The 13,576-nt window shown below is 33.3% G+C and overlaps 1 protein-coding gene across 3 annotated transcripts; it reads right to left on the bottom strand.

The window, feature by feature from the left end:
* Positions 1-3,028: 3,028 nt before the first annotated feature.
* On the bottom strand, positions 3,029-11,347 carry LOC123549078 (beta-1,3-galactosyl-O-glycosyl-glycoprotein beta-1,6-N-acetylglucosaminyltransferase-like). 3 transcript variants are annotated; one of them, XR_008371318.1, is made up of 5 exons: positions 10,851-11,347; positions 7,630-8,626; positions 6,673-6,899; positions 4,556-6,197; positions 3,029-4,503 (listed from the first exon to the last, which is right to left on the bottom strand). XR_008371318.1 is itself a non-coding variant. In XM_045336873.2 (4 exons), the coding sequence occupies exons 2-4, from the start codon at positions 8,601-8,603 to the stop codon at positions 5,893-5,895; spliced, it is 1,506 nt and encodes a 501-aa protein (XP_045192808.2). In that variant the 5' UTR covers positions 8,604-8,626; positions 10,851-11,347; the 3' UTR covers positions 3,029-5,892. The 3 variants fall into 3 exon arrangements, 2 of the variants coding, with proteins under 2 accessions (XP_045192808.2, XP_045192809.2); XM_045336873.2 differs by having other exon boundaries at positions 3,029-6,197; XM_045336874.2 differs by having other exon boundaries at positions 3,029-6,197; positions 11,044-11,347.
* Between the last annotated feature and the right edge of the window lie 2,229 nt (positions 11,348-13,576).

Below are 13,576 nucleotides of genomic sequence, written 5' to 3'. Positions count from 1 at the left end.
GTGTTTATTTAGGTAACTACGGTAATAGCAAGAGACTTGCCTCCTTAGAACTCGCACACTTATCTGATAGAAATTAAGATAATGGGTCTATACATACTGAGGGGCGTTCACTAAGTTAATTCTTGTTTACAAATCTGTGCACGTCTATTCCATTTACTATATAATAAATATTTCAGTTGATACAGGTGCTTAGGCAATTATCCTTCCAGTTCGATCATTATCTTGATTAACAAAGATTCATTTTGTACATATATGATAGCAAATTATTCTCTAATAAAAGAAAACGAAAAGAAGAAATGGACCTGTTCATTCCTTTCGTTATCATATAATAGATGTATAATTGTAATATACCCACCCGTTTGTACTTTCTACTGCATGTTTAATACATACTATAGAAATGATTTGAAAGAGCTGGGCGCTCTGCCTATGTACAGTTACGTGCCAAATATAAGTGCAAAAAAACATTTCCGCATACAGTTTCATGCGTTTCCAACTTTTACCAGCATTTATAAAAAATAACATATTTAAGTAGGATAATATTTCTTTTTTTGTATTTCTTATATTTCAGTTATGATATTCTTATCAATATAATATTACCTTTTATATCAAAAATGATATACATTTTGAATCAAAATAATGTATATATTTTCGACGTGCAGTTTATGTAAAAGATAAACTATGGGGAACATTATTGAAAAACCTTTATTTTGTAGTTACAAGTGAAATGTATTTAGGAATAGCCGCCGGTCCCCGAACAAAATATGGAAGCACCATACAGAATCATACAGGGCGTAAAAGTGCTTACGTAGGTGGAATAGACAGAGCCGAACTAATTACATAACATATAACATGTAAACAAAATTTCAATACGCTGGTGTATTTCTGTTATCCTACCTATAAAGCTTTATTTCACCAGACTTGAATCTACCGGCGGACGGACAGCCAAGATATGAAGTCTTCCTCGCGATGAGGACATTTTACATTTTATACAATTGTATTACAAACGCTACCCATCTAGCTTACAGTTATTTGGAAAAGTCTTATACGGCTCAAAATTTAACTGATTTTGTAGAGTTTAAAGGACCACGAAGACAACAAGGCATTTCCAGAATCACGAGGCAAACTCACGAGCAAAATATTTAAGTCAGCATTAATAGTGAAAGATAACATTTGACTGTTTAAAACTTTATGACACACTTCTGTAGCAAGTAAATGAACACGATCACTTATTGTCTATCGTGCTATATTCAGCAACAGTACTCGTGCCCTATGTGTGATAGGTGATTTGTTGCATTAGCAATTCACAATATTAGCAATGATTGCATGACTTGAAAAGTTTGAAAAGGTTTTAAATTCTTATAAAACAACCTCATATAAGATTTAGCTTATATAAGAAAGATGCAATATGTAATCAAATGTACTCGCTTGATTAAGATTACTTATATATATGCAATCAGAATTTCCAAGTGTATTTTATTACTTTCGATTACACGACAAAATGTTTTATTACAATCTCCGATTACGATTACCTCAATGCAGGGATAAGGGAAGACAGATCAGTGTTACTTGACGACCCTCTTACAATACTATCTCTAATGGTATATTTTAGATATTACAGTGAAAGCATATGGGTTTTCTCAAACATTCAAAAAAAAAAAATACGTCAAGCATCTACACAAGTGAAATATATTACTAGTGGCTGTCTCTCGAAATGAAATAAACACGTCATCATAAAATTTCTACAGGATCATGCAATGCTTATAACTTCCATCGTATTATAAACGACGTAAGCTTCTGATACACATGTGAAATTGTGTACAAAAATCTCAAATAGTCTTCCCTACTTGATATCAAGTTTGGTCGTTTATACAGGTTTGATAAGGCATAACTTCAATGTGTTAGGTATTTTTGCATAAATATATCAGGAAATAAAGACACCAGTGAAGTAATTTTATTTGGGTAAATTTCATATACATTTAGACCAAGCTCACTCGCGTTTACACAACAGTAGTTTTTTCTTGTTGTCTGATACTGGTATTTGATTATATAACTATCGGTCTATATGAACAACCCTATTTTATAGAGTATATGCACATACTTTAAATGCCGTGGAAATCGGATAATATTTTCAATGTGAAGATCGCTGTTATTACAGTATTAGTTTTTTATTTGTATTCCGAAAAAATATCTTTCTTGGTTTGTGGTTTATTGAACATCCCTTAAACAGACTACGTCATGAATCTAGTAGGAAAACTAGCAGATTGTTAGAGACTACTGGTATTTCAGTAATTGCACGAATGTCTGGCACTAACAAGAATGATAAATATTCGTAATGGTCAATTTTATCACGGTCTCTTATCACCACCGCTAATAATACAGAATATCCCATTAAACACGAAATAAGATCCATTATTGTATATTGTTTAATAGCCTTTTCTATCACACAACATTTGAATTAGCTTGATGTCTCCGGATTTGTTTGCTACGTGTTCCTAGAATCCATTATATTGATGATAAAATGTCTCTATCTTGATCTATACTGGTAATTGTTTCACAACTAATGTGCTTTCTTTAAAGGACTTGTAACATTCTAGGAGACAATAAAGCTAGTCTGACAACAGGCAAGACAATCCTTTTAATCTTTTTATAAACATTTTTCTCAGTTTCTATTTTTTCGCTTTTACTATCCCAGCAAATTCCTTATGGTTCTAATTATCTATGTCTTGAGAAGAAAAGGGGTATCATTATACAGAATTTAAATACACTCAGGTGTTATACCCCTGTTACCCCCTGTAAACAAAACATAAGGTCTGAATACAGACTACAATACAACCTGTAAAATAAAAACTCCCGTTAACACAGACCCACGATATTAAAGTTTGCAGTGTACCATTGCATTGTATTTTCTCATTTTCTCGAACTGCAAGAAAAAAAACAACACTTTATGTCTCTCATGAGTTTGACAGTGTAACAAATCCAGCCACGGTAATCTTAAATCATGTGTAGCAAAGTCTTTTTAGATCAAGTATTATGTAATAGTGTTTATTTCTTTCTTCATACTGACACTGATATTTTCTCAGATACATAATATAGGCTCATCTCATCAAAGTCAGATATATAAACTCAGTAATTTTTTATATATATTCATGTTAATGTTTCATGCCTCTCTATGTCAGATCATTGGTACCAAGGACCACAATGGAAATAAGAGAATTTTTTTCTCTTTCTTGTGTCATCCTTGATATTGATGTGACTGACATAGTTCATAACACATTACTTCATATGACAACTTTTATATGTGATTATAAATTTTATTATATGCATGTATTGTAACAGTTACTATGTTATGTTTGCTCAATTATCGAAATAAATCTATCTATAAGAGATATTGTATATGCTATGCAAATGTCTATGGTATCGAAACAACTACAACTTTAAACTAAATAATACAAAGTGCAACACTCCTCACGCCCTTAGCTCCGCCTTAAGTGAAATTATATTTGAGCCCCGCCATGGGAAAACCAACATAGTGGCTTTGCGACCAGCATGGATCCAGACCAGCCTGCGCATCCGCGCAGTCTGGTCAGGCTCCATGCTGTTCGCTAACAGTTTCTCTAATTCCAATAAGCTTTAAAAGCGAACAGCATGGATCCTGACCAGACTGCGCGGATGCGCAGGCTGGTCTGGATCCATGCTGGTCGCAAAGCCACTATGTTGGTTTTCTCATGGCGCGGCTCATTTATTGATATTGACTGGATTCGATCATTTCAAAGTGCCAGAAAATATATCAATACTGATTCCAAGTATGGGGATACATTTTACGGTTAGAACACCGCACTGGTTGCTGATGTGATATTTAACAAAACCTATAAGAAAACCCTTTAAAAGCAAATAATGCAACCAATCAAAATAAATGCAGACTTGGTTTCAATGCGCTTCATGAGAGATAATTGCAACACATCTCACGCCAATGTATGTCGTTCAGATGCATATTATTAAGCAAACGGGCATTGCACTCGTGATGTAATGCTTTCATCGGAATTCCAAACAATGATATTATTCAGCGGCATTATCACTGCTTGTGATAATATTATTTCTTAAATAATATTTTGAAGTTCACAATCTTGATTCGAATTAATCAGATTTTTGAATTCTGAGTAATACATGCTGTCTGATATCGATATTTATATTTGGGTTTTCTATTTTAAGTGGCTAAATCCATTTCGTTTTAGATTTTATTTGTCATAAGAATTTCGGATTAACTATAATTAGCATTCGTCAGCGATCCAGTATATTCAATCTTCACCTCATTCCAGTAAATTCAATCTTAATATCATAACTTCATTCTAGTGAATTCAATATTCACTTCATACAAGTGAATGCAATCTTAACTTCATGCTAGTGAATTCAATATTCATCTTATAGAAGTGAATGCAATCTTAACTTCATTCCTTATACAAGTGAATGCAATCTTAACTTCATGCTAGTGAATTCAATATTCACCTCATACAAGTGAATGCAATCTTAACTTCATGCTAGTGAATTCAATATTCACTTCAATCTTCACCTCATACAAGTGAATGCAATCTTAACTTCATTCTAGTGAATTCAATATTCACCTTATAGAAGTGAATGCAATCTTAACTTCATTCCTCATACAAGTGAATGCAATCTTAACTTCATGCTAGTGAATTCAATCTTCACCTCATACAAGTGAATGCAATCTTAACTTCATGCTAGTGAATTCAATCTTCACCTCATACAAGTGAATGCAATCTTAACTTCATTCTAGTGAATTCAATCTTCACCTCATAGAAGTGAATGCAATCTTAACTTCATTCTAGTGAATTCAATCTTCACCTCATAGAAGTGAATGCAATCTTAATTTCATTCTAGTGAATTCAATCTTCACCTTATAGAAGTGAATTCAATCTTAATTTCATTCTAGTGAATTCAATCTTCACCTCATACAAGTGAATGCAATCTTAACTTCATTCTAGTGAAAACAATCTTTCTCTCATACAAGTGAATTCAATCTTCACCTCATAGAAGTGAATGCAATCTTAATTTCATTCTAGTAAACTCAATCTTTACCTCATACAAGTGAATGCAATCTTAATTTCATTCTAGTAAACTCAATCTTCACCTCATACAAGTGAATGCAATCTTAACTTCATTCTAGTGAAAACAATCTTTCTCTCATACAAGTGAATTCAATCTTCACCTCGGTCTTCATACCACTAACTCTGTTGTTAGCTTCATAACAGTAAATTCCATCTTAAAAATCATACTGGTCAGTGAATTTCATCTTTAACTCGTACCATTACTTTTTTGAAGCAGGTCCATAATCCGGGTATAATTCGCCATTACGGATTTGCCGAACATATTTGCTTGAACTCAGTAAAACTGTAAAGAAACATCATAGTCACATAATAATGATTAAACGTCATATTGACTCGTGTACGGAGCCATATAAACACGTTTTAACCTCTGTAATATTTCTAACGTGCAAATGTGTAAATAAAGTATACAAAACAATATAAAAATATCATAATAAATAAATTAAAAAAAAAACACAGATCTAGAGGGCCACTTCTAAGTAATATATATCCAATTAACTATACTTCTTTAACTTAAATCTGGTATAATATAATATGTATTATATACTAGACTATACTGCTTTATGTAAAAAATGTAAGATAAAAAAGACACATAAAATAAAGGCACTTCAATAACGCATATGCATTCAGCTTCGGGATTTTGTCACTTCTTAACAATATTGTTCTGTAAATGCTTAATAAGCATACATCCTTGTCAATAATATTTTTCAAATTCTTAAAATGCATGCACCGCACACCATTGTCAATAATAAGTTACTGGGAGAACAGATTATTATACTTTGTTTAATATAAATTCTAGGTCAGAATACCATCTTGGATCGAATGAAAATTTTCCGAGATGTTCGTCCCTTGTATGATTAAAATAAAGTTCTTCCATACAGTCTAAGGCAAAATGATGATAGTCCAAATAAAACTTGTTTGCAAAAAGTTCTCGCCTTGACGCCAACATTGGTAGGTCTCCTGTTCCAAATACACACACCATACGTACTCGTTTTCCATTACAAGGCCAGTCACCCCAGTTTTTAAATCGTGCAACAAACGGTTTGGCATTCCCTTTGATATCCGTGTCTGGATGACCTGCAAGCAAAGAACCATAATTCTCACAACAAAAAAAGTGCTTCTCTGATTACGGCCGCGTATTCGACAAGTTTTCGTTAAACACTTTATGGACATAAAACAAAATCATTCCAAAGGCCCAAAAGGGTGATAAAAATATTAGTTAGCACAAAAAGCAACATGTTTCCTTATAGTTAGTTTTGATAATTTACTTCTCAGACGACTTTCTTGAAAGTGCCAAAACAGACCTGGCAAATGACGAGGTAATCAAGCAGCTTTTTACGGTGACCAAAATAGCTCAGCGATCAAAGCCAGTGACCTTGACATTAATGCAAGTAGCTGCATATGCAGTCTCACCCTAGGTTTTACTTTATGTGTAGTCAGGGGTAATTCCAAGCGGACATGATGAGCTGGTCAACGCCCGCCCAAATAACGACATTCGGCATTGTATTGCCGGTTTTTAGTTGTGGAAAAATGGTTTAATATAAATATCTACCTTTGTATGCTCCAGGCACTCCTAAACCGGGATTATGATTTAAAGATGAGAAAAATGTTTCATCTGGTACTTTAGTGTGTTTTGTCCAATTCAAAAAATCTTGTGCTTTTTGATTATGTAAAACATAGTCGACATATTCCCTACTTGCAACAATATGCACGGAACCTTTTGTAGGAACAATACCGTGGGGTGGGGTTCCCGCGCTCTTCCACCTGCCTCTATTAGCTCTGGAATAGATTGAAAATAAAAATTCTAAATTGATTTTTGAATTCTTTAAATATATGAGAACGCATAAATCTATTTCAGCAGAATAATTGACGCAAAGAGTTATAGTAAGAAGACATAAGAAATGGGAAGCCAGTATATCTTATTGCTAGTACAATGCGAAAAATGCGAAAAAAAAAACATGTATTGAAATAATACATAATTATATTGTGTGAAAAAAGTGCATTCTCATAAATTATAATCTTTGAAAAAAAAAATACATTCTGTTAATCTATAATCTTTTTCCTAAATTACTACATTAACATATTTTTAGACAGTGCAAAGATAGAAATGTGGTGCATGCTGGTCCTCACGTCGGTTTATATTGATGCGCTATACCACACAGTACCATCATTTCAGTTTTACTCGTTTCGAAACTTCACAGTTTTTGATAGCTTTTTTTTCAAAACTTAAAACAAATCCATGTCAATGTTAGTGTTATAGAACGCTCACAAACATAAACCTCAGCAGTGCTAAAGAAAAACGCTATACAATACTTACTACTTTCCCACACTGAAAAGTGTATAAAATACAAGTATATACAGTGTCATCTTTTTTCCCCAATGAACATGAACTGGTGATACAGTATGTACACAATTTACACTATGCTATACGTTCTTCGTTATAAAGATCAATCTTAATATTTTTCTTAATGTTAAATTAACATAGATCTTTGTAAGAATGTTAACACACCTTTTAATTGTCCCTTCTATGTCGTTAGCGCCATTGTAGGCTTTTAGTATCTGCACAAGTTCATAATTAGTTCTTAACGGAAATTCCTGCCCCGTTAGGTTGATAAAATATTTCCATGATTTGCTTTTGTCCCATAACTCTTTCATGCACAATAAATCAGGTTCTAAGACTGTCATGGTCCCCCACTGAACTTTATAACGTGTACTTGCAATGAATACATTGTCGAAGCAGTTAGCAATACTTGACATTGCATCATAAATACTATCTGCACTCTTTTTATCTATGTGTATACAGTAATTATTTTGTGGTCTATAAATTGCTCTCAAAAGTCTTTCGCTCTGTTCAATATCTTTAAATATAAGCAGGCTAAATGCAATATGAAAATCGTTTTCAACTTCTGTCAAAGTATCTGTTATGTATCTTCTGTCCGATACGAACTTTGAGCAATCAGAGGTCATGTGTATGTACTGTTGAGCGGTTACACCAACCTTAGGATTGGCTTCCGATAAATGTTCCGCTTTTTTCGTCTTATTTTCATCCCCTTTCACTATTGCGTTACAATTTACTTCCTTTACATAACTGGGTACTTTGAAAAGGTTATCATTTTCAAGATATGACTTTTTAAATTTCTCGTCAGATACTATAAAATGTTTTGTTTGAGTTGTTAGATTTGAAAGCCTTTGTTTATGAACTGACTTAATTTCAGATTGTTCTGATCCATTGAAAAATGCTTTTGATTGACCAACTTCGTTTGCAAGGTTTAATTCATTCTCATGAAAGAGTGCTTTGTCAACTTCATCTGTTTTAACAGCTGTTGCATGAGTATTTGTTTCCGCTGCAGTTTCTGGAATGTCTTGTCGTCCAGTATGAATCACTTGTTGTATTATCTTTGTGTACTGCACAAGAAAAAGAAGGATCCCACACACTGTTAAAACCGCACCAATACCCCTGAACTTCAGCACCGTCTTTGCCATTGTATCAGGTGTCCCATTGTTATCTAAAAAACAGAAATTTGACTTAATATTACTAAGTATTGGACCAGGTATAATTCGATGGAAGACGTTTGATCATAGTCATGTAGCATATACTGTGTATTTTATTGCTGTACTTTAAAATAATAACATGGGAGTACTTCGTGTATTTTATTGTGTGAAATTGAATGTTCTGTTTCTTTTTTTATAAATTACTTCTTTGTTTTCCTCGGACTCCACACTAAACATAAGATTGTAGTTTGTCATCGTGTTCACATCCATCAAACCAACTTATTATATTATTTTTTTGTATTTATTATTATTATTGTTGTTGTTGTTGTTATTATTGTTATTGTTGTGGTCATTTCATAGCCCCGAGAAAATGTAATTTAACCTCTATACTATGTACCCATACACGCTTTATCTATCGAACATATATCATGTACAAACGCTAATTAAGATATATCTTATTTTGTTTGAAAAGCGCTATACACTGTATGTAATGTAGGAAAATTACAATACGGCTTGTTGCGTTCTAGCATAAAACATTTCTTACATATTGATATATAAGTCGTTTCTTCTTTGAAAATACATCCGCACGAATATACTACATTTGTATGGTAATGGTGTTATGTTGTAAAAATTTACAATACTTTATTACAGTGTTGATGTATTGCTGTTTCTTATGTATAAACATTCTTATTATCATCATTTAATATAATAGTCAAAATTTTCATTTCCATTTAAGCGATTACATCACGCTAGTAATCACCCTACGAGATCGTATTTCTCAATTAATTAGGTTTGCCTGATCATTTGGCCATGTTGAATATTTAAGTGAACAAAACAGGATCTTTCAGCAGGGCTACCTTTACTTAAAGCAGTGTTGATATTGTATTGCTCTTTACTTATTGTATTTCAGATCATATGTCTTGAAATGTAATGAATTCAGTTTCTTAATAATTTCTTGTCAATAAATAAATATTTGAACAGTAGAGTTCCACTTTAGCCGGTCATTTCATTACTGCTCATGAACAAATTTAATCAAATCGAGTCTGAAATGTTTGTGTTTGGTTACATTCATTTTTTTTTCTAAAGGACCTTCTTTTAGATTTTGTTAAGTGTAATCGAAAGACACGTTTGCGACATGTTATATCTAAACCCGACTTTTACGGTGATGTTATTTATAACTTCGTTTTTGCAATATAGCTGGCAATCTATATGATATATAAAGAAATGCATGTGACCTGAATTCCTCATTCATTATTTCATATGATTTATTCAAACTTTCAGCAACGATCAATATTGATACCCAGTTGTGCATAGGGGATTTTTAAATGCTCTTTAATTTCCTGGAGTATGGTCCTGTGTTGTTTTGCTCTATATGTCAACGAAGTCCAGGTAAAGGCATGTGATAGCTCTAGTAAAGTATTTCAGTAGTTAATGAATGTGACCATTTGAGGTAAAAGTTATGTTATACATGAAAGGGAAATATAGTTATTTTTCCTCAAAACAATAACTTTCAGAATTAAGAAACACATATTTCATAGATCTACTTGTAAAACATGTAGAATGGAGTAATATTTTCTACATTAAAGCGTAATGGTATGATAAAAAGCAAGCACGCTATTCACCCATAAGTTACTTTTTAGACCGAGTGGTCACACATTCATCCATAACAATTTCTGGTCTGTATAACTTCTGGCCGCAGGAAATATTTAGACTTGTTAATAATGGCAAACAACCTGGTGGTAGGCTGTTTAATGGTCCTTTTGGACTAACAGCTTTAATATCAATTTATCTTTATCAGATTTATTAGGCCTTTGCAACTTTACCCCGAGAGTCGCCGTTTTCCCTTAGGAAGGCAATTTGGTTTGCCATCTTCTGGTATATGTAAGAGTCCCAGAGAAAAATACAGTAAAGAAGCGCCATTATTTCGTGTCAACAATTAATATTTTTATTTCGACAGTCACATGATACAATTCTCCAGGTGCCCCTCTGGGCGGTATTTCAGACATAGGCGGGCATCCAGATAAAACCACCGTCAATCCGTAAACCAGCAGGATGGCTTCCTCTCATGAAAGAATTCTACACACCAAGCAAGGTTTCGAACCCAGAGTTGTGACAGGCAAGTGGTTCGGAGTCAGAGACTTTACCTTAGAAATTTTAATTAATACCGTATTTATATTAGACAACTCTTGCATATTTCAAACAAAATCTATAGTGTCGTATCTTTTAAATCACTATTACCTCTTTATCCACATGTTAATTCATCTTCCATTCGTAGCACACAATTAACCAGGCCAAAACATGTCCGTGTCCGGATGTGTAACTCGCTCGTTCAGATACAGCTTTGGTAAGACTAAACCATGCACATTTTAATAAATCTTACCACAACACAATTTCCAACTAGACGGACACATGTACAAAAACGCTAACTCACCTCCATTAACTTCAATCCTATTTTTTTCTTCAAAACTGTCTACAAATATTGAGACAAAAGGATGTTAACTAACATAGCATCCTTGTGAATATGTGTTTGTTGGCATTGTTAACAACGTCAACCTTATATCTGAATGCCGACGTAAACATTCTGTTATGTTCCTGCTTCAGTTTTCATAGTCTACAATATTTAATAAAAATGCACATTTTCCGATTGATATTTTATAAATTTTGAATACTAGAATTTCAAATACTACTATTAACTACTAACGTATAAGATAACCCTTTTTCACGCGACGACTGAAATATATCAGCAATTAATTTATGTTATCAACATAAATTGATACAATTATTTGAACATGGGTTGATTTTGCTCTTTACAGAAGATTTACTACTGAAGAGAGCCTAGTTTATCTTTTCGCTTTTAAAAGTTTTGTTGACTCAAGGGCGGTTCGATCTTGCGGTAGAACTTTAATCTCTATCATGTACTGAAGAGATATCTTTGCTTAAGAGTTTTCTTTTTGCCTTGATTTTATATTACCTATCGTATAATATAGTTGATAAGACAAAGAACTTTCTGTGTTTTAAATTAGGAAAAATGTCACGTATTTGTAGTTAGGGGTTTAAAGGGTCATAATGCATTTATTTGTACGGTGGCTACCACATTTTCGTTACGAATATAAAATTAACTAATTTTTCATTAAATCGGTTATTATTGTTTTCTCACATATTTGTCAAAAGTACGAACACTGATTAACATAGTAGAAAGTATTTTTATATCTAATACTTTTGTTTACCTACATTGATGGCTCTCACATGAAGTTCATGTTCAGTATTGAAACAAGAGCTGTTACAGGAGACAGCGCGCTCGACTATTTAGATGCTGGATAGTGAAACTGGGCACATCTGAGGAAGCTGGAGCTGTCACTTGAGTGTTTAATGACTCCAATGTGGATGAAGATATTGGACAATCCATTGATTCTGTGTAAAAAGTAATAATTCATAAGAGAGATAAAGAAAAAGTGTATGAAAACATTAAATAAGTATAATTCTAAGCAAACAGGGGGCATAATTCATGAGATAATAGTGCAAGAGTGATTAACCTTGTGTTATATAATGTGGGTGATGATGTGGAACTACTACTTTAAGTTTGAATCAAATCCATTTAGTAATAACTGAGATAGAGTGAAACTGCACCAAAACTTTAACCTGAAATTCTAAGTAAAAAGGGGAGATAATTCATGAAATACTGGGCTAGAGTTATGGCCCTTGTGTCATATGATGTGAATGATGGTGTTGAACAACTATTTAAAAAGGGCATAATTCATGAAAAATCGGTGCCAGAGTTATGGACCTTGTGTAATATGATGTGGGTGATAAGGCGAAACAACTATTTTAAGTTTGAATCAAATCCATTTAGTAATAACTGAGATAGAGTGAAACTGCACCAAAACTTTAACCTGAAATCCTAAGTAAAAAGGGGAAATAATTTATGAAATATTGGTGCAATATATGGCTCATGTGTCATATGATGTGAGTGATGATGTGGAACAACTATTTTAAGTTTGAATCGAATCATGTCTGTAAAAACAGAGACATAGTGAAAATGTATCAACAATAACCTTATATTCTAAGTAAAAAAAAAAGGGGGGGGGGCATAATTCATGAAATATTGTTGCTAGAATTATGGACCTTGTGTCATATGATGTGGGTGCTGATGAAGAACAACTTGTTTTAAGTTTGAATCAGATCAATGTAGTAATAACTGAAATAGAGTGAAAGTGCACCAAAACTTTAACCTGAAATTCCAAGTAAAAGGGGAATAATTCATGAAATATTGGTGTGAGAGTTATGGACCTTGTGCCGTATAATGTGGGTGATGATGAGGAATAACTATTCTAAGTTTGAACCAAATCCATCTAGTAATTACAGAGATAAAGTGCATCAACAGTTTAACCAAGGTGGGGACGCGGAAAGACGCCGACGCTAACGCTGACGCCGATGCCTGGTCGAGTAGGATAGCTAATCATACTGCTTCATATACAATGTAACTGTTCAAAATGTTTGTTTGGATAACTGCGTTATCTGTTTCTTGACATAAATCTAAAAACCTTTTGGGACTTTAAATATTCCCAGAGTGAGTCTGGTATCTGTTGAAACGACTTAAACACCATGCACCTTTGCTGCAGACAATTATAAGGCAGTATCCTTTGTTCTAGGTATTTCATTTCGTTTTCGTGGGCTGTGCTTGGACAATTTCTGTGTTCCATCTTTTTTGTTCTGTAAACATTTAGTGTTCCGTGTTCGCCGGGTTATTGGCTAAGTGGTCTGTGAATTTATTGTATGTGTCGTGTCCGGTGTATCCCTTTTCCTTTCTATTCATATTGTTTTTCAAGAAACCCGTTTAAAATGATAGAGATTATAGGTTAGCCTTTAACAACTGAATTTACATTGGGATACGTTATAAAATTATGTTCGTTTTGCTGCACCATAAAAGATCACGTACCTGTACTGTGGAACTACTATGACTATGT

This window comes from Mercenaria mercenaria, chromosome 6 (genome assembly GCF_021730395.1).
Source record: "Mercenaria mercenaria strain notata chromosome 6, MADL_Memer_1, whole genome shotgun sequence".
Lineage (NCBI taxonomy): Eukaryota > Metazoa > Mollusca > Bivalvia > Venerida > Veneridae > Mercenaria > Mercenaria mercenaria.
The sequence above is the reverse complement of the archived record's forward strand: the minus strand, read 5'-3'. Positions and strand labels throughout refer to the sequence as shown.